This window comes from Somniosus microcephalus, chromosome 6, assembly GCF_052327205.1.
Source record: "Somniosus microcephalus isolate GS21.2 chromosome 6, FLI_Smic_1.0, whole genome shotgun sequence".
Lineage (NCBI taxonomy): Eukaryota > Metazoa > Chordata > Chondrichthyes > Squaliformes > Somniosidae > Somniosus > Somniosus microcephalus.
Window position 1 is genome coordinate 62,660,317 of NC_140992.1, and position 22,219 is coordinate 62,682,535.

At 47.3% G+C, this 22,219-nt stretch overlaps 1 protein-coding gene across 4 annotated transcripts in view; it reads right to left on the reverse strand.

Moving 5' to 3' along the window:
• LOC147115764 (uncharacterized) overlaps nucleotides 1-22,219 on the reverse strand; it is a 500,089-nt gene that overhangs the window by 180,831 nt on the left and 297,039 nt on the right. For all 4 annotated transcript variants that reach the window (XM_085990285.1, XM_085990282.1, XM_085990283.1 and 1 more), the window contains 2 exons: nucleotides 2,047-2,105; nucleotides 1,009-1,073 (listed from right to left, as the gene is read on the reverse strand). In XM_085990285.1, the coding sequence (XP_085846411.1) occupies nucleotides 1,009-1,073; nucleotides 2,047-2,105 (124 nt within the window). The remainder of the gene's footprint in view (nucleotides 1-1,008; nucleotides 1,074-2,046; nucleotides 2,106-22,219) is intronic.

Sequence of the window (22,219 nt, forward strand, 5' to 3'; positions counted from 1 at the left end):
TCAGAGAACACCTGCAGAGATCTGAGATCCAGGCAACACACGAGCTTCTGTGTATGACCAATTTAAGTCCTTTTGAAGTGACATTAATAAATAACAGACAAATGCTGGTGGTAAATATGGATAGAATAGAAAGGCCTTTCAAAGTCCACTGAGAACTTCATTACTAAAAAATGACAGTGATAACAATGCATGGCTAGTCACAACTGATAGTAAAAAATAGGAAACCTAATTGCTTATAAATGTTGAAAACCATTAATGGATTCAGATTGTGGCATAGGCTGCTTTTGTAAGAACAACAGAGAATGAATTAACATCTGCTCATCTAAATAGTGAGTCAATTACAAAACTGATGTTTGACAATTCAAAGAACACGAGTCAATCTCTAGTGACGTTGCACATCAGGAATCAACTAGCAGGTTTGTGGAGTTTTTGGAGTCTAGAACAGGCCACAGAAGGTGCCAAGCTACAAGGGCAGGGTGGGCAAGTGGAAGTTGAGAAAAGTCCAGTAGCATCTAACAACGGGGAGCAATGGAGGCCAAAGGAAAAAAAATATCTTAGCTGGCCAGCGGTCCCACAGCTGGGCTTTTAACAAATAGTCAGATTAGTTAGACACCCGATATTGAGTCAGATACCCGATATTGGGCCTCGGGCCTACCTGACCCGGCACAGGGATTGACAGGCCAGCGCAAAGCAATTTCTAGGCCATACACTTTTTGTAGTTTCAACATTGCATTATAAAACAAGATGTTCACAGAAACAATAACTGATAATGTGTTTGAAGTTTGGACAGCTGAGATCCCAGGAAAGAGGTGTTTTTGTCACTATTTCATCTTTATCCCAAATGTATTTTTTTAAAATAAAGCATTGATACTAATATAAACTCCAGTCTTTCTGACTTTTACAGGGGCTGTGTTACACTTATGTGGTGTGTTAGAAGACAATAAAAACTGTCGTGGCTTCAAAAATAAACGATTTCAGTTTCACACAAGCATATATTTGAAGGCCTACCAGAGAATATTCAGTATAGCGCAAGTAGTGAGTCCTCCAGTGACAGCTCGGCGGAACCACATTACCTTACACAAAAAAAGAAACAGAACGTTTTCTCTCCTGCAAAATGTAGTACAAAAACACACGGTGCCAAAAGAACAAATGTAATATGGTGATCTCACAATGGATGGTGCCTGCATTCAATCACACAAATCATTATCCCAAAGGCGTGAGTATAACGGTACTACTGCTTTACATCTTGCATGTTAATAATAGTTCCCCAGATTAAAATGCAATACAAAATGCAATTTTAATGTGACTAAAGAAATACTCATTCTTTATTTATCAAGTCAGCGTATTTCTTTGCTGTTAAATAACCAAATCGGAAGTTTCTGGTATTTAGAATGGCGATATTTCTTACTATCAGAGTCATCAGTTTATAGTCACAAGTCGTATTCTGTGCGATTTTCTGGTATTTTTAAGTTCTTTCTTTTAAATTAGTGTCACATTTTCCTGGCTGAGAGATCCCACTTTCAATATTATAGAAACTAGGGGGCATAATCTTCGAATAAGGAGCTGCCCTTTCAAAACTGAGATGAGGAGAAACTTCTTCACTCAGAGGGTAGTAAATCTATGGAATTTGCTACCTCAGAGAGCTGTGGAAGCTGCGACATTAAATAAATTTAAAACAGAGATAGACAGTTTCCTAGCTGATAAGGGAATTAGGGGTTACGGGGAGCAGGCAGGGAAGTGGACGTGAGTCTAGGTTCGGATCAGCCATGATCCTATTGAATGGCGGAGCAGGCCCGAGGGGCCGTATGGCCTACTCCTGCTCCTACTTCTTATTATGTTCTTATGTTCTTATTATAACAACCAGGGGAACTCATTTTACATGTGATAAATACACTGGAAAGTCAATTCTTCCAAACTACAAACAAATAATTATTAATGGACTTGTAATAAGTATAATAAAAGCGACTGCTGAATATTACATAACAAATGGTTGAAAAATAGCGACATCATGTCCAAAAAATATATTTAAATAAACGTAAATCCTACCTGGGATCTGTTTTGTGAAATCTCAGAAAATAACATTGGCATCACATTTACAATGCCTCCTGAAAAAAAAAAGAAATGTATTAAATGATATTGGTTTAATTTATGTTTGGTAAGGTGTAAGGTAGAAAGTCCATTCAGAATCCAGACCCATATACACCCATCAACTCCAGAGAATTAATTTAAATTAAGTCTTAAACTAAAACTGTCTACTTATGCAGATAGTTTTATTATTGTTACTATCGATTTTAACTGCCTCCGCCTGGCGTAAATGTTGTGGTAGCAGCCTGAAAATGGTTAACACTGGCATTCTGGCCACTGCGAGTAGGGTCCTGAGAAGGGTGGCGGGTACGCCTGACTGTCCATGCGGGTGGCCACTAGTAATATGCAAATCAGGGGCCTATGACATACACTGGTTACGACTGCAATTTTAAGGTACAAATGGGTGGAACTTGTGCTGCTGATGCTCCGCCCATTTATACTGGCATTGAATGGCCTAACCAGTGGTTCTTAAAGGGAATAACAACAGAAAATGCTGGAAACACTCAGCAGGTCAGGCAGCATCCATGGAGAGAGAAACAGAATTAACGTTTCAGGTCTGTGAGGAAGTCAGCCGATTTCTGTCCTCCCCACTGGGGAGCTGCCTCAGAGTGCCGGCTGCATGTAAGTGAGGTCCGGGCCTCTTTATGGTTCGGGCCTCATGGCGGTTATAAGGGGCAGGCGGCGGGCACACGCCACCCATCAACCGCCCATTGTGCGCATAAACCTAAACTCGGCCCCATGACACTCAGCAAGATTTGTTTTGCATTTTTTTCCTCCAAAATTGTAAGACAGACTGTTTTTATCATTTTAATGATGTAAGCTGCAAATAAAATTGCTTGCATGAAACTTTCTTTGAGCTTAATTAACATAAAATTACTTTTTTCTGGGGAATCATTGAAACACAGATGATGTTTGAAAACCTAATTAACACAGTAATACGGCTTTAGCATATTTAATTTGAAAACACTAAAATGTCCATGCTTAATCATTTATTTTGTACAGAATATCCTTTGTTTTTGTTATGAGGGAATTTTAGTTTTGCACACATTTATTTTTACCGTAATTACATATGCTAATCACAAAATGGCTTGATATGTCTTAGTTTGTGAAAGCTAAATTCAAATGCTAGTTTTTCTTCACAAGTAACATAGCTGGTCTGGACCAGATAGTATGCTTTAAAAAAACAGTATGAACTGTAAAGAGAATCAAATTCTTTAAGACCTATATATCTATAATGTATTAAAATGTTATATATATAGGGCCAGAACTTCGGGTCCCCACGGGTGAGTACGTGCTGGGTACTCACGTGTAGGCCCAACGAAAGTGCCGATTTCGTGCATGCACTGCGCATGCGCGGGAAACCGGAACTTCCGTTCCCTTAAAGGGGTTCACAGGTTGAACGCGTGCGCCGGATAGGCAGCGCGTGCGCATGGAACTTCCGTTTTTTTTCCGGGAGGGTAAGTCTCCAGCAGTTACACTTTTAAAAAGCAGTCGCAAGGCCTGCTTTTAACAAGGTAAGTGGTGAATTAAGTAAAATTAAAACATTTTTTCCACAGGTTTATTATTTTTAAATACTTTAAAGAAAAGTAAGTTTATTTTTAGCCCCGTTAGAAACTGTAATTAACTTTTTCAAAAATTTAAATTATTGTTTAAACTAGTTATTTTATGTAACTTATAGTTATTTTAAAAATGTGATGTTTTTTAAAATTTATTTGAAGTTTTACTTATGTTTTGGGGCTGAATTGTATTCATAGTTTTGACAGGTCTTCCTGTCAAATTTATGAATGGGCATTCCCTGCTACCATTGGCTCTCCATGGCCCACGTGGTCCCAGGGGACGCATCGAACTAACTGCGCCCCTGGGATACGCAAGCACTGCGCGCCAGCAGTTGGAGCAGGCCCAGGATCGGAATCCCACGCGGGCCCACAGCACAACGGCCGGCACGCTAGGTAAGTGCAGATCGGAGGCTTGCACCCACGGGAAGCCTCCGACCCGAATTTCTGGGCCATAATATATTAAAATCTTGTCAAGATGGTGCAGTCTGAAGCCAGGCCTTCTCGGCCCAGAGCTGCTCGAGGTCATCTTCCAAGGCCATCTGCAGTCTCCTCCACTGAAAGCCAGCCATGCTGCAGCCACTGGGGTAGCACCGCATAGGAGCACCAGGACAGGCAAAGGCACATGGAAGACAGGCACTAAGGGAATGCACAAGGCTGATTAGTTTATTTTTGTATCCAATATGGCATGATTTAATGCATACATTTGCACTGAAATGTGTATTTTCTGTTGGCTTTTATTTTTTCATTGTGGCCTAGAGGACGACATGATGGTCAGTAACAGAGTGAAGGTAAGGTGTGAGACTGTTGATGAATGTGGGATTGGGGTTGCGTTAACTGGTATCACAGCCAGACGAGTCGGTCACAGACAGCCCGGCCAGAAAGGGCTGTCTGAGTTGCCTCCTCCCTTCCTCTTCCTCCTCCTCCACTTCCGCCGTCTCTTCCTCCGCCGCCTCAGATTGTTGCCATATAGCTGGTGGCAAGGGCTGTTCCCTCATGATGGCAAAGTTGCGCAGTATGCAGAATACCATGACAAATCCTGAGACCCGCTCAGCTGAGTACTTTAGGGCTCCTCCAGAGCGGTCCAGGCAGCGGAATCGTTGCTTCAGGATACCAATGGTCTGCTCAATCAAATTTCTTGTGGCATCATGGCTCTCATTGTATGCCTGCTGCGTACATGTGCGTGGGTTGCGAATCAGAGTCATGAGCCATGTTGTCAGCGGATAGCCCTTGTCGCCCAGTAGCCCTTTGGTTTGTCATGGTGGTTTAAATACAGCAGGCACAGCGGACTGCCGCAGAATAAATGCATCGTGACGCCTGCCAGGATACCGGGCATTGACCTGCATAGTGCGCTGCCTGTGGTCACACACCAGCTACACATTGAGGGAGTGGAATCTCTTTCGATTCAGGTACATGGTAGAGTTGACACAAGGCGCATGCAAAGCAATGTGCCTACAGTCAATGGCATCCTGCAATCTTTGAAAATCCTTGTGCACACTCCGCCTGCTTCTCTCTGGCAAGAGGGAATGAAATTAAGTTATCTCTCTTTACATAGAGAGCCTCAATGACTTCCCTTATACAGCAGTGCACTGCTAACTGCGAGATGTTGCTAATATCTCCAGCAGCGGCCTGGAAGGAGCCAGGCGTATAAGAGATCATAGCCACGGTCACCTTCACAGCCACTGGCAATGAGATCCTCGCCCTGCTCTGAGGTTGGAGATGTGGCAGCAGCAGTTGGCAGATTTCAGTGGCGACCTCCTTAGTGAAGCGCAGTCTTCTCAAACACTGGTCACTGCTGAAATTCAGGTAGGACAATTGCGCCCTGGACACCCTGGGTGCATATGGCCTCCTGCCTGTGAGTCCTTCTCCCCCTGCTCCGCCCTTTTCTAGCAGCTTGCCCTGCTCTGTATGGCCTCTGCTCATTTTCCCAGTCATGGTCAATTCTAAAAGGAAGGCCTACTAGTGCACCCATGTCTGGAAGAAACTGATTTGTGCACAAGCCTTTAAATTAGCAATAAAGTAATTCAGCACCAGCCAGACCACTCCCTGTAGATTACTGAAACTTTTAACAAGTATGAAAGCACCCAAAATGCGTAGAATTGCAGCAACAGCCAGAAGAAATAATACAGCAACTAACCTGTAAGTAGTTGATGATCCCTTTAAATAGCCCTGGTGGGGGAGTCCTTCATGCCCTTGAGTGTGTGTTCAGCTGTGGGAGGTTAAGAGAGGGCGTAGGCTGGAGTGTGGAGCTCAAAAATGGCAGCGCTGGCATCAAATCAGCGTTGCATGCTGATTGACATCATCAATCTATTTAGTTGTAACCAGAGAATCAATCTCCCACACAGATCTGTGACCATGATGAGGGAATGACTTGCAGCACTGTCACTGTTTAGTTCTTTATAGCATAGGACTGCACATGCATATGCCAATTTATGGACATCAGTGAAAGTCACCAATCAATTCACTATGCTCCCTGGCTGCATGCCATCTTCATCCATTTCTTCCTTCTTCTCTTCTGCCAAGTTGACACTGATTTTATGGTTATTCTGCTCTGGATGGCGATACTGTGCAATAAGCAACAGATTCAGATGATCTGGGAGACTTGCTCAGAGCTATAGACCAGGTTGTCCTCCTCCCCTCCAAACACTAGAATCTCTCTTCCACCTGAATTTAAGTAGACATGAGTAGCATTATATCTGTATTTCATGTCTGTTCTAGAATTTCTCAATGGGATCAACAGCCAGTCCTCCAGTGGGTATCTTTTGTTGCTTAGCAGCTGTCTGTCCAGTCTCCCTGCTCCTCAAGTTCTGGTGGCACCGGGAATGGTACCATAGTGGTTATGTTACTGGGCTAGTAATCCAGAGGCCTGGACTAATGATCCAGAGACGTGAGTTCAAATCCCACCACGGCAGCTGGGGAATTTAAATTTAGTTAATGAAATAAATCTGGAATAAAAAGTTAGGGGGTGATTTTGCCAATGGGGGCGTGTTGGAGATGGGGCCGCTGCTTGTCGGGTTTTAATCCCTCCTCCATCGACTTGTGGCCAACCCACGCTATTTTCCCTTGATTGACCTTGTTAAGCCTGCCCAGCGGGCTTAGCAGGCCAATTAAGGGAAAGCTGGTGACAGAGAACGTCAGCGTATGACGATTCATCTGTCAAAGATTTTTGACAGATGAATTGTCATCGTTTGACAGCTTTGAGAAACTGTCAAACACTGACATTCTCTGTTGTTTGGTGAGTTCTTGTACTCAAGGCTCACCAAACCTATTTCCTGAGCAGAAAGCAGATGGCTGTTGCAACGGAGAATGCAGCAGCCATTCTGTCATCTCTACCGTGGAGGTGCCGGAGCCTCCGGATCCCCAACGATTGAAACCTGCAGGAATTAACAAAGGTAGGGAAACCTTTTCTAAGACTTTTCACTCACCTCACAAACTTACCTCTCCACACTTGCACCCATCATTCACCTTCACAGCGCACTTTTGGACCCCTCTCACCCCCACAGACCCACTGCTCGCCTCGCTGACCCTGGCGGGGTTTCCCGACGTCAGGAAGCCCACACCTCTGTTGGAAAAATAGGGACAATCCTCTTAACTGCCTGTTAACTACCTGTTAACAGGCAGTTAAGTGGCTGTAATCCCCTTCCTGCCTCCAGGAGACGGGAGCCGGCGTGGGTCAGGGACCCGCCTCCTGGGAAGATGACACGGAGGTGGGTTGGGGGCGGGATGGGTACCCGCCCCCAGATTCTGCCATTTTCCCGGCAGTCCCGCCTCCAAACCCGCCTCCCCAAGGCTGGCAAAACCACTCCCTTAGTATGAGTAATGGTGACCATGAAACTATCGGACTGTCGTAAAATCCCATCTAGTTCACGAATGTCCTTTAGGGAAGGAAATCTGCCATCTATACCCGATCTGGCAATGTGGTTGACTCTTAACTGCCCTCTGAAATGGCCTAGCAAGCCACTCAGTTGTAACAAACCGCTACAAGAAAACAATAGAAGGATAAAACTGGAAGGACCACCCGGCATCGATCTCGGCACTGACTTCGACACGGCAATGGCACACCCAGCCCAGACTCTGCAAAGTCCTCCTCACTAACATCCAGGGACTTGTGCCAATATTGGGAGAGCTGTCACACAGACTAGTCAAGCAACAGCCTGACATAGTCATACTCACAGAATCTTACCTTTCAGCCAATGTCCCAGTCTCCTCCATCACCATCCCTGAGGTGGTGGTACAGTGGTATACAGTCGGGAGGGAGTGGCCCTGAGAGTCCTCAACATCTCATGGCCTCAGGTCAAGCATGGGCAAGGAAACCTCCTGCTGATTACCACCTATCGCTCTCCCTCAGCTGATGAATCATTACTCCTCCATGTTGAATACCACTTGGAAGAAGCAGAGAGTAGCAAGGCACAGAATGTACTCTGGGTGGGGGACTCCAATGTCCATCGCCAAAAGTGGCTCGGCAGCACCACTAGGGTTGTGAAGGGGTGGAAACCCTTCTGGTAAATTTCTGGAAATTTTCCACGGGAAGTTTAGTTTGGGAATTTTGCCCAAAAAAGCACATGCTAGCATAATATTGTTTTTTTTTGTATTTCTTTCCCCACAGGTCCTCTCTTAAAATTACTAACAGAGATGGAATCTTAATTATTGAGGAATTTCTTAATCAATATATGTTTATCTTCTTACTTGGCTTGTTTTAATAATTACAAGTTTTGTGTGTGACTGTGAACAAATATGTCCTGATTGGTTGGATGAGTGGATGAGCGATTAGCTCCCTTTATTGGTAATGTAGCGTCGTGCGTGCACTGGTCATGCTTCCATCACATGGAGCATCAGGAAAAATTTACTCACCCTGTTGCAGTCGTGCTGATCGACAGCAGTTCGACACAGAGACGAATGCCCTTTATTTCTCTGCATAGAACAATGCCACGTTTACCATCGGATGTGTGGAAGCATTTTACCCCAGGCATTAAAGATGGAAAGACTGTGTACATGTGCAAACACTGTACAAAGCCATATGTAAAGAACGCCACAAAGATGCAGCAGCATTTATCCAAATGCAACAACTTCACTCAAAGCTCACAGCAGTCAGCCCAGAGTTCCTCTGCTTCCATTCAAGAAGATGATGGTTCACATTCAGCATCAGGCTCCTTATCATCAGCAACTCCTGGCCCACTTGGAAGGTTCTTTGATACAATGGATAACCATAGCCGGAAGAATGCAGATGAGTGCCTTGCTCGAGCTATATATGCGACAGGCTCACCCCTCGTGCTCACAGCCAATGTGTACTGGAAGAGATTTTTCAATGTTAGTCGCCCTGTATACTGTCCTCCCACCAGACATGCTTTGTCTACTTATTTGCTGGAGGCTGAGTATAACAGAGTCCAAGGAAAGCTCAAAGAAACGATAGAGATGGCAGACTGTGTTGCAGTTATCTCAGATGGGTGGTCAAATGTACGAGGGGAGGGCATCATAAACTACATCGTCTCCACTCCTCTCCCAGTGTTCTTCAAGAGCACAGACACGAAGGGCAACAGGCACACAGGCACATACATTGCTGATGAGCTGAAAGCGGTCATCAACGATCTTGGATCACAAAAGATCTTTGCTGTAGTTACTGGCAATGCTGCGAATATGAAGGCTGCTTGGGCTCAAGTGGAGGAGGCCTACCCTCATATTACGTCTATTGGGTGCGCAGCTCATGGGCTCAACCTGCTCCTCAAGGACATCATGGGTTTGAGAACCATGGAAACACTGTACAAGAGAGCCAAGCAAGTTGTTAAGTATGTCAGGGAAAAACAGGTAGTTGCAGCAACCTACAACTCCAAACAAACAACAAAGAACAAGAACACCACACTGAAGCTGCCCAGCAACACTAGATGGGGTGGCGTCATAATGTATAACAGCCTTCTGGAGGGTAAGGAGTCGCTGCAAGAAATGGCAATATCCCAGTCTGGGGATATGGGTCCCAGACCTGAAACGTTAACTCTGTTTCTCTCTCCACGGATGCTGCCTGGCCTGCTGAGCATTTCCAGCATTTTCTGTTATCAAGAAAATACTGCTGGATGATGTGTTTTGGGAGAGCGTGGTTAGCAGCCTTAAACTACTCTCACCAGTAGCATCTGCAATTGCTCAGATTGAAGGAGATGACGCTGCCTTGTCAGATGTTCTCAGGCTTTTTGCTGATTTAAAAGAACAAATCAGCATTGCCCAACCCACATCCCTGCTGCTCAAAGCAGAGGAGAAGGCAATTGTTCAATTCATACAGACGCGTCAAGAATTTTGTGTCAAGCCGATTCATGCTGCAGCATACATGCTGGACCCAAAGCATGTTGGGAGACCAATACTTTCTGGAGAACAGATTAACAGCGCTTACAGTGTGATTTCTACCCTCTCATGCCACCTCAATCTGGACGTGGGCAAAGTTCTGGGAAGTCTGGCAAAGTTCTCTACCAAGCAAGGTCTTTGGAATGGGGACGGGATATGGGAATCATGCAAGCATATCAGTGCACATACCTGGTGGAAGGGACTTTGTGCATCTGAGGCCCTGTCACCCATTGCATCGGTGATACTCCAAATCCCACCTTCATCAGCGGCCTCTGAATTTTTTGGGAATATGCATACAAAGGTGCGCAACAGGCTGACTAACAAGAGAGTGGAGAAACTGGTGGCTATCCGGGCGAACCTACAACTTATTGAGCCAGATACAGAAGTGTCCACCACATAGCTAGACAGTGACACAGAGGAGGAAATGGACACGTCAGAGCCAGAGTCAGAGAATCAGGAGGAGCAATGATGAGTAGAAGACTCAAAGGGACAAAATAAGGACAAATTACAGGCTAAAAAAGATGACGCTCTTTTTATTTTATTTTAGATGGGTCTTTTTTGTGGGGGTTCAATAAAGTTCAAAATTATAACCTAAATAAAGTTTTGAAAGCCTGTTTTTATTTGTATGGAACAGTATGTCTATTTTGATGACAAAGATAATATAAGGGTCAGGGACAAAAACCATCAGTGTGCAAAAAAACTCAAAATTCCCATAAATTCACAAAAATTCCCATGGAAAGTTTCCTCTTTTAAAAATTCCCGGAATTTTGCAACCCTAAGCACCACTACTGACCAAGCTGGCCGAGTCCTGAAAGGCAAAGTTGCCAGACTGGGCCTGCGGCAGGTGGTGAGAGAACCAACACGAGGGAAAAACCTACTTGACCTCTGCGAACTTATGAGGAGACTGCAAAACGTGGCCACAGACTGGTGAATCATAATAAAAAAAGTTCTCTTCAGATGTACCCAGGTGAGTGTGCCTAGATCTAAATACACAGCTCCTGAGATGAGAGCAAGTAGGCTCAACACTTCAGCTGTAATCGCTCAGGTCTTTTTCCTCCACATAAAGTCCTCTTCCTTTTCCAAATCTAGGACTGCTTTAGGAATGTCGAAAGGAATTGCCATGCTGAACAATTTGCTTGCTGCCAGTGAAATAGCAATTCTCAGCAAGAATGTTGTACGGAAGTCTTGCAATTCAAAAAAAATCAACACTGAACAGCAGCAGCATACAGAAACAGACATCAAAGTACAAAAGAAACCCACAATTCCCAAGGCAGTAATAATCAATCAAACAATCCTTCAAGAAGAAATCTCCCAAAGGTCAGAGCAGTAACTCCCAGCAGTGCGTTGTATATAGGTAATGTATTGCAAAAGGAATGACCAGGTGGAAAAATAATCACTGACGTTGACAATGGGACCAATTTGCATGCGATTACATTAAAAATAAGTGTTAGGCTCACGTAGGCTTCAAAAATGTGCTAGATTTACATATTTTTGAATTTGGCACTGTGCAATTCTGGCATTCAGACCCACTGGCCAGATTCAGTGAGGGATGTATGATTCTGCTCCCAGTGAGCACCATTGCTCAACTGGCTCAATGTTCATGGTGTGCGTGGCTTCTAGATTTAATAATAATTCTAAAAATGACGGAGCAATTCAATATTTGGCTATCTGCTCCATCCTTCACAATAGCTTTTATGTTTTAGTGCTAACTGTGCTGCTTTGCAATTTTTTTTTAATTATTGGAGTGTAACCATAATTTATATTCCTGTGATACCTATCTTTATGCTCAAATATACTCTGTACTAATGTTACATTCTTCCTTTTTACTGAAAGCTTGCACTGACTTAGATTGGCTTACCTTTACATCTGAAATTAAATAATTTACTTCCACTGTTTCACTAAATAAGCTCATTTTTATTCTGTGACTAATTTCTTTTAGGTTGTTTTATTTCATCCTCTGAACAGTTGGAAGTCAATTAACTGAAATTATGCATTGTGAATAAGAACAGTAGGGATTCCACAGTTTCTTGAAATGATGCATGAAATGAGCAAATTATTAGGTCTTCTGGATAATTTGAGCAGAATTGTCATGGAACTTAAATGTCAGATGCATTAATTAAATGTAATCAAATTAATCATTCATGAATGAAGACAGTGAAATTCCCAATCCAGGCAAAGTATTTTAAGGAACTATAAGAAATGTAGGTCAGTAAAGCATGTCATTTAAGAAACTCAAAGTCTACTGGATGCCTGAACTAAATGGGATAAGACCTAGAAGCTAAACAAAATAAACAAAGCTGTAATAATTCTTGGTGTTTCACAGATGATTTATAATGCTGATATATGAAAAAGGAGGAATATGTGATCAATTAATCTAACATCAATCAATAGTGATAAATAGGCTCAATGGCATTTTGCAGGGCACTTTCAGTGATCATCGGTGGAATACAGAGCTATAAGCGGGTTCAGCATGGTTTCACGGCTTACAAATGTACTGGAGTACTTTGTAGAGGGCACTAAATCACTAAATGAGGGCTACATATTGTGCAATTACTAAAGGGGCGATGTTAACCCTACTTGCCAGCAAAACGTGGAAGGGCGGTTAAAATCGTTCGGGAGATTTAGCCACTGCTACCCTGCTCTGTTATCATTGTCTTCTAGTTTAACCTGCTCTTACATAGAAACATAGAAGATAGGAGCAGGAGTAGGCCATTCGGCCCCTCGAGCCTGCTCCACCATTCAATGAGATCATGGCTGATCATCCAAATTCAGTACCCTGTTCCTGCCTTCTCTCCATATCCCTTGATCCCTTTAGCCTTAAGAAATATATCTAACTCCTTCTTGAATACATTCAATGAATTGGCCTCTACTGCCTTCTTTGGTAGAGAATTCCACAGGTTCACCACTCTCTGGGTGAAGAAATTCCTCCTCATCTCTGTCCTAAATGGCTTACCCCTTATCCTTAGGCTGTGACCCCTGGTTCTGGACTCCCCGACCATCGGGAACATCCTTCCAGCATCTAGTCCTGTTAGAATTTTATAAGTTTCAATGAGATCCCCTCTCATTCTTCTAAACTCCAGCGAGTACAAGCCCAATCGACCCAATCTCTCCTCATACGTCATTCCTGCCATCCCAGGTACCAGCCTGGTGAATCTTTGCTGAACTCCTTCCATGGCAAGAACATCCTTCCTCAGATAAGGCGACCAAAACTGCACACAATACTCAAGATGTGGTCTCACCAAGGCCCTGTACAACAGCATCCTTGTTCCTGTACTCAAACCCTCTCGCTACGAAGGCCAACATACCATTTGCCTTCCTAACCGCCTGCTGCACCTGCATGCTTACCTTCAGCGACTGGTGCACAAGGACACCCAGGTCTCGTTGCACTTCCCCTTCTCCCAATCTATTGCCATTCAGATAATAATCTACCTTCCTGTTTTTGACACCAAAGTGGATAACCTCGCATTTATCCACATTATATTGCATCTGCCATGCTTCTGCCCAATCACCCAACCTGTCCAAATCATCCTGGAGTTTCTCGGCATCCTCCTCACAGCACACACGCCCACCCAACTTTGTGTCGTCTGCAAACTTGGAGATATTACATCTAGTTCCCTCGTCCAGATCATTAATATATATTGTGAATAGCTGGGGTCCAAGGACCAATCCCTGCGGTACCCCACTAGTCACTGCCTGCCACTCGGAAAAAGACCCGTTTATTCCAACTCTTTGCTTTCTGTCTGCCAACCAGTTCTCTATCCAAGTCAATACCTTGCCCCCAATCCCATGTGCCTTAACTTTACACGCTAATCTCTCTTCTGAGCAGGCAGCAAGGACACCTGTCTAGACCAGCCGATTTCCTTCTTTAAATATACAGATCAGCGTCCGCTGTCGTCACCGGGATCCGACTGCAATTTTAACTGAGGCCTGAGCAGGGAAGCCATTGCGGTTTTCCCATCAGGTGACGACAGCGGGAAGAGGAGCTGGAGCCAAAAGAAGGCCAAACAGCTAGGTTTTTGAAACATTTTTTTTTACTTTCCTTGTAGGACCAGAAGAGTAGTAGGACTGCTCCTCCTGGCCTTATAAGGTATGTTTAGGCCTGCCCTGCCCTAGGCTTCTCTCCTTTTCGAATGCAAGGTCCTCCTAAAATCCCCTCACCCAACTTACCCGAGTGCTGGCGACCGCTCCTTTGGTCCCGGCCGTCGGCCTCCTGCCACCCGAAATTACACTCCCGCCCACTGGCCAGCTTCCTACTCGTTTCAGGTGGGCAACTGACCAGGGGCGTGCAGATGAGGCCTGGGAATTAATGCTGCTGAGGTCGGGGTGGGGAGTGGGGTTGATGCTCACCTCACCCTCTCGATTCTCGTTCCGGGTTTAAATCAGGTTTGATTTCCTCTCTGCATAATGGTTAATGCATTCTTGTTAAATTTCCGTCTGCATAATTTTAACGGTTTTTAAAATAAATAGGTTAATCAGTGTATTAAAATAGAACAGGAAGGAAAGGTGAACACATTAACCAATGTGCTAAAAATAGCACATTGAACAAATTAAACCCCCAGGACTTTGAGATGGAATTTTACAAGGTTCTGCATCTTAGGTTTCTAAATTGGATAAAGGTGTGTAGATTAATGGGAAATTGCCCATCTGTATTGAAAATTGCCTTGGCAACAGGAAGCAGAAGATGATGATAAATGGACAGTGCTTTGTCTGTGAAGCAGCTCTCAGTTGAGTTTTGCTAAGACCTGGTCTGGGTTTTAAAAAAATATAATTTCCATAATCATATAGATACGGTACCACTTAATATTATCAGGTATACAAATGCTACTAAACTTTGTGGCAGTGGCGATGTGTAACATTCAAAGAAATCCTGACAAATTAAGAAAATGAGGCAAGAAATGGCAGATGGCCTGTAACATTGGAAAATAGAAGGTAATTACATCATTTACAAGAAAGACTTGCTTTTATATGGTACCTTCTCAGAACCATCTAAAGGGCTTCACGTACAATGAACTACTTTGAAGTGCAGTGCCTGTTATGCAGGAATACGCTGCAGCCATTTTATGCACAGCAAGATCCCATAAAAATGCGCCAAGACAGGTAACTAGATGATTTGGTTTTGTTGGTACTGGATAAGAGAGCTAACATACCAGGAGAACTCCCTGATCTTCTTTAAACAGTGACATGAGATTGTTAGCATCCAACTGAACCACCAAAAACAGGCAGAAAAAGCCTTGATTTAAACTAATCTACTGACTCAGTGATGAGAGTTTTACAGACTGAGCTAAGATCACATCATTACGCAAACTGCATATGCACAATATTCTCACAAAGTTACAGAAAGAAACAGCTTTGGGCCCAGATTTTAACTCCAAGCGGGTTTTGGACAATTGGATGAAAACTCACCTGCTGTTCCAGAAATGAGACCTGGGCTCCTTCAACTCCCGGGCTTCATTTAAATTCTGCCAGCTGACTTCCCGCCTGTTCTGGGTTGGTGAGAAGTGGCAGAAAACTGCATGGCCTGGAGGCTGCCCGCCAACACAAGGTAGGTGGTGGGATCGTCTCCTGTGAGTTTTGCATTTGGGAACAGGGGAATGTTCAGGGTGGGGGGCGGGGGGCAGGGGGCGCCTAAGCTTTTCTTGTGGGGTCCAGGGACATTCCTGTCCCTCCTGGTCCCAGAAAGGAAAGAAAACAGTTTACCTTTTTCAATCAAGCCACCCAGATCACGCCGGCCACTATTTTTACGCAGGCGTTTGGACAGGTGACTAAGTCGTCCACCCAAAGTTGGCAGGGTTCATTTCTAAATATGCAGATCGGGATCTGATGACGTTACCAGGCCCCAACTGCAATTTTAACTTAAGCTTGAGCAGAGAAGCTCCTGTGGCTTTGTTGCCAGGCTGAAGAGAGTCGGGACCTGCCAGGAAGACAAACATGCCGAAACAGGTAAGTTGTTCACTTTTCTTTGTGGGGCCAGAAGGAGGAGGAAAGTTTAGGCCAGCCTGCTTTGGACTCCCCACCGCGCGCCCCCCGCTCTCCCCCGCAACCCCCTCCCCATGGAGCCAGCAACTGGTTCCCGCCCGCTTCCGGCATGCGGTGTGTTAATGTCGCCCTGGAGTTAATATAGCCTGGGCCTGCTTTCTGCAGCACCTACCTGTCCAAAACCCACCCGGAGTTAAAATTGGGGGGTGAGAAAGATGCAATTCTTTATTCTCCACAATATATAAAATAACGAATAAGCCACTCACTTTCTCTCTAAATGTATACTTTTAAAACGAAGGTGGTGAACCTGTGGAATTCTCTACCACAGAAGGCTGTGGAGGCCAAGTCACTGAATATATTTAAGAAGGAAACAGATAGATTTCTAGACACAAAAGGCATCAAGGGGTATGGGGAGAGAGCGGGAATATGGTATTGAGATAGAGGATCAGCCATGATCATATTGAATGGTGGAGCAGGCTTGAAGGGCCGAATGGCTTACTCCTGCTCCTATTTTTCTATGTTTCTATGTTCTCACTTCTTACATTGTGAACTTTTAAACAGAAGCTTATTTCTTACACTAAGAAACCAATTCAAACTGGTCGGGCTTCTCTACCAGTCAGCACAAACTTAAACACAGAACTTCTCTGCTGGTTGGAAAGCTTAAAATTGACTCCTTTTGGTAAACAACCTTCTTATAGAATTGCAACACAGACTCCTTTAAAATTATACTGAAACAAAAAGCAACAGATGACTCATAATGATATTGGATCAACTGCAATCACAGGCTATAAATTACTTGGAATGTTTGTCAAGCCAAGTGTAATTGCCATTTTCAATAAAGAATGGAGGCTTCGCATAGCCTGTCTGTAACTAAAGTCTCAATCTGAGAAAATTGAATAGAACTACACCTAAGGAGCAAAGTGTCACAAAGTGCATCTTAGGTGCAATGTAACTCTGAAGTGATCCTTTTCGTGTCAAACTATAATGTAAATTGCCTCCATCTTGCAGAAAAATAGACAGCTGTGGCGACACGCCACCACTGGACATAATCCGCTCACGGCGGCACGGACAGGTTAAGCAGACGCCCCCAGCCGGGGGCCCTTTCCTCCAGCAACTGGTTTCCCGCAGGGACAGGCTGCCGGGAGCACTTCCTGTCTGGGGAGTATTTAAGTGGATGCGCGGGCTTTTCCAGTTTCTCTTTGCCATGAGGTTGAATAAAGCAGTTGTGTTTTACTAGCTCTGGTCTCGACTCCCACGTTTGCCGCGGTATCTCAACACTGGTGACCCCGACGCTCATGACGAATCCTAAGCTAGCATGGCGGATACAAACGCAGTCACGGTTAAACTACCGGACTTTTGGGAGAACCTGGCCGAAGCCTGGTTTGTTCAAGCTGAGTCCAGATTCCGGCTGAAACACATTACAGTCGACGCCACAAAGTACGACTACCTCGTCTCCTCTCTCACCTACGCCACAGTCCCCAAGGTTTGGGCAGCGCTGCAGGATCCACCAGTGGAAGGCAAGTACGAACATCTGAAGGCTGCGCTCCTTAAAAAATTTCAAACGTCCTCTTACCAGCGCAACTGCCAACTCCTTGACCTCCCCAGCCTTGGTGATGCTTCACCCTCGGATCTGCTTTCCCACATGCTGTCCCTCTCGGACGACAAAAACACCGGCGCCTTCTTTCGCATGCTTTTCATTCGGCAGCTCCCCGCCAGCATCCGCCCGCTCATTGTGGAGTCTGGCTCCACGGACCTGAATGACATAGCCGAAAAGGCCGACCGGCTGCTCTCTGCGCAGTCCGCTCGCGACGTCGCGCCTGACCTCACGGCAACGACCACGCGGTCTTCCCGGCCCACTAGGCTCGACCGCCCTACCACTCCGGGTCACTGCTACTACCACACCCGTTTTGGCACTAGGGCCCAACGCTGCACGCCACCGTGCACTTTCAAACCCCCCCCCCCCCGCACCGGCCCCCACGATGGCTGCGGGGCAAAAGGGGCCTCTACTGTACGTCACCGACGACAGAACCAACCGCCGATTTCTGTGCGACACAGGGGCCCAGCACAGCATCACCCCCGCCTCTGCCCTCGAAATCCAACGCGGCACACGGGGTATCACGCTGGCCGCAGCCAATGGCTCTGACATCCGCACATATGGCACCCGCATGGTCACGCTCGACCTCGCAGGCCGCTGCTACCGCTGGGAGTTCCTCACAGCCAAGGTCCTCTGCCCACTCATCGGCGCCGACTTCCTACGCGCCCACGGCCTCCTTGTCGACATTCCGAGGCACCGCCTCGTCGACATCAACACTATGGCCCCCATCCCCGGCGCATTCACCCCGGCCCGTTCGGCCGGCCTGATGACCTACTGCCTCGCCAGAGCCACGGACGACTACTCGGCACTCCTAGCCGAGTTTCCCGCCCTCACTAACCTGACCTTTTCGGCCAAAGCCGCCAAACACGGTGTGGAGCACTATATCCCCACCACCGGCCCCCCAGTTTCTGCCCACGCCCGCAGACTCAACCCAGCCAAGCTGGAAATTGCGCGGGCCGAGTTCACCACCATGGAACAACTCGGCATCATCCGCCGCTCCAGCAGCCCTTGGGCCTCACCCCTCCACATCGCCCCCAAGCCCGGCGGAGGCTGGCGCCCTTGCGGGGACTACCGCCGCCTCAACGACGCCACCACCCCCGACCGATACCCGGTGCCACACATCCAGGACTTCTCGGCCCGACTGGCCGGACGAACCGTCTTTTCCAAGGTCGACCTGGTGCGCGGTTACCACCAAGTCCCCGTACACCCCGCGGACATCCCCAAAACGGCCATCATCACCCCATTCGGCTTGTTCGAGTTCTTGAGGATGCCCTTCGGCCTCAAGAATGCAGCCCAGGCTTTCCAGCGCCTTATGGACTCAGTCCTCCGGGACCTGAACTTCCTATTCGTCTATCTAGACGACATTCTCGTGGCCAGCTCCTCCAAACAGGAACACCTCGAACACCTTCGCATCCTGTTCGGGCGCCTAGCCCAACACGGGCTCATCCTCAGCCCGGCGAAGTGCCAATTCGGCCTAACCGAGATCGATTTTCTCGGTCACCACATCACCCCTGCTGGGGCCGTCCCCCTGCCCAACAAGGTGCAGGCCGTCCAGCAATTCCCCCACCCCAAAACCATCAAGGGCCTCCAGGAGTTCCTCGGGATGGTGAACTTCTACAACAGGTTCATCCCCAGAGCTGCAGCCCTCATGAAGCCCCTATACGACTCCCTCCGAGGTAAATCCGGCAAGATGGACGTAGCCTGGACCACTGACACGTCAGCCGCCTTCGACGCCACCAAAAACGCGCTCGCCGACGCCACCCTGCTCGCGTACCCGAGGGCCGATGCCCGGGTCGCGCTCACCACCGACGCCTCCGACCACGTGGTCGGAGCCGTGTTCGAGCAGTGGGTCAATGGCGCGTGGCAGCCGCTTGCCTTCTACAGCCGCCAACTGCGCCCCCCAGAGGTCAAATACTCCACTTTCGACCACGAGCTTCTCGCGCTCCACCTGTCGGTCCGCCATTTCAAGTTCCTCCTGGAAGGCCGCCCCTTCACCGCGTACATGGACCACAAGCCGCTCACATACGCGATGGCCAAGCACACCGAACCCTGGTCCGCTAGGCAGCAACGCCAGCTCGCGGCCGTGTCCGAGTTTACTACGGACATCCAGCACGTCTCCGGTAGAGACAACGTTGTCGCCGACTGCCTTTCCCGTCCCGCCATCTGCGCGAATCACCTCGCGGTCGACTACGCGCAACTAGCAGCGGCCCAGCTCATGGACCCCGACCTCCTCTCGGCGGCTACCAGCCTGCCAGGGCTACGCCTAGCCAAGGTCGCGCACGGGCCCGAAGCCACGGCAGTCACTTGCGACGTCTCACTCGGCCAACCCAGGCCGGTCGTCCCTACAACCTGGCGCTGCCGCATCTTCGACGCGCTACACGCGCTCTCCCATCCGGGTGCCCGCGCATCCGTCAAACTCCTCTCCCAGCGTTTCGTCCGGCGCGGCCTCAGCAAAGATGTTCGGACTTGGGCCACCTCCTGCCTCGCCTGCCAACGGGCTAAGGTACAGCTACACACAAAAGCACCCCTGGGAGACTTCGAGGTACCCAGCCGCCGCTTCGACCACGTACACGTCGACATCGTCGGTCCTCTGCCGCCATCGCAAGGCCAAACTTATCTCCTCACGATGGTCGACCGCTACACACGCTGGCCTGAGACAGTGCCGCTGCCCTCCACCACTACAGCCGACATCGCCAGGGCGTTCGTTAACACCTGGGTCGCAAGGTTCGGCGTACCAGCCGACATAACCTCCGACAGAGGCGCCCAGTTCACCTCCGAACTCTGGACGGCCACAGCACGCAACCTCGGGTGACGCTCCACCGAACCACGGCGTACCACCCGCAGGCCAATGGGCTGTGTGAACGCTTCCACAGGTCACTCAAGGCCTCACTCCGCGCCGGCCTGCAGGACAGTACCTGGACTGACCGCCTACCGTGGGTGCTACTAGGCCTATGCACCGCGGTCAAGGAAGACCTCCAGTCCTCGGCAGCGGAGTTAGTCTACGGACAACCGCTGCGCGTCCCAGGCGAATTCCTTCTGGAGGCTACCACACCTTGGTCGACCGAACAGCAGCGGCTCAACTCTTTCTCTTCCGCTCAGCAGTTCGCCCCACTTCCGGTCAACCGACACGGCGAACTTGCACCTCACGTCCCGCCAAATTTACAGCAGGCGCGCTTCGTCTTCGTGCGACACGACGCGCACCCCTGCGACCCCCGTACGACGGACTGTACGAGGTACTACAAACCGGGGACAAGGTCTTCAAGCTGCGACTCGGCGACAGGGTCGACACAGTCTCCATCGACCGGCTCAAACCAGCACACACAGAACCAGGGGAACAGGTCCCCGTGGCCCGGCCTCCAACTAGAGGCCGTCCCGCCAGCAAGCCAGCACAGCCGGCGGCGAACCGCCCGGCCCCACCAACTAGACCGGCGACCACTCAGAGCCGCTGCGGCAGAACCATCAGACCACCGTCACGACTCGTCCACTCCTCCTAAGCGGATTCTGGGGGGAGCTCTGTGGCTACACGCCACCACTGGACATAATCCGCTCACGGCGGCATGGACAGTTTAAGCAGACGCCCCCAGCCGGGGGCCCTTTCCTCCAGCAACTGGTTTCCCGCAGGGACAGGCTGCCGGCAGCACTTCCTGTCTGGGGAGTATTTAAGTGGATGCGCGGGCTTTTCCAGTTTCTCTTTGCCATGAGGTTGAATAAAGCAGTTGTGTTTTACTAGCTCTGGTCTCGACTCCCACGTTTGCCGCGGTATCTCAACACAGCCATGACTGATCTTAATGCAGCGTGGCCTCTTTATAACCTCCCGCACCACCCCTCCCCTCCACATGCTGTTTCCAGTTAAAACGAACACAAGTTAAAATTCAACACAGGCAAAGTTAATTTTTTGTCATATCTGGTGTCTGATTATATGAACCATGCAAAGTAAAGAGCTTTGATAATGAGAAATTAGTAATGAAAGGGTTAAACTGTTCAGAGGACATTGAAAATGTAAAGCTCCTCACAACTGCCAATAAAGCATCCAACTTTTCATATCTCCCAAACCACTTAGGTATTTGACTGCCAATAAGCAGGTGCATTACCTAAGGCAATACTATTAAACACGTCCATGTGAAATTCCCCAATTTTCAAGAGTAGGTAGAACTTGTCCAAGATAAAGTGCTACTGCCTCATAAGCAACTGGTAATATGGTAAGTAAATTATGTCACATGTGATCAAAGAAGCAAGCTTCACTTTTGAATGGTTTACTTTCGAGATCTGGATGATTTTCAAACAATTAATGATATTACATGTCTGGATCCCAGAGTCAACTCCCAAAGCTTCAAATTACGTAATTCCCAGATATGCTGTGGGACTCATGATCCTGAATACATTCTTGAGATATTAGGAAATTATTTTGCAATCTAAACAAATGAAGTACCCAACTAGTGTTAGTGTTGAAAAAAAAGCCTTGTAAAGAACCTGCATCCTGATTTTTATTCCTACCTTCTCTCTCCTCCCTATATACAGTAAACCATACACTGTATTGTAAATCATATATTGGTATCACTGGAATTTCTTCTAGTAACTGGGATCATACAGCATAAACCTTAATCATGGAGAACAAATCAATTGTTTTAAATTATGTGCAAATTATTTAAATTTGATGAGAAATGTGAAATTCATATCAAGGGAG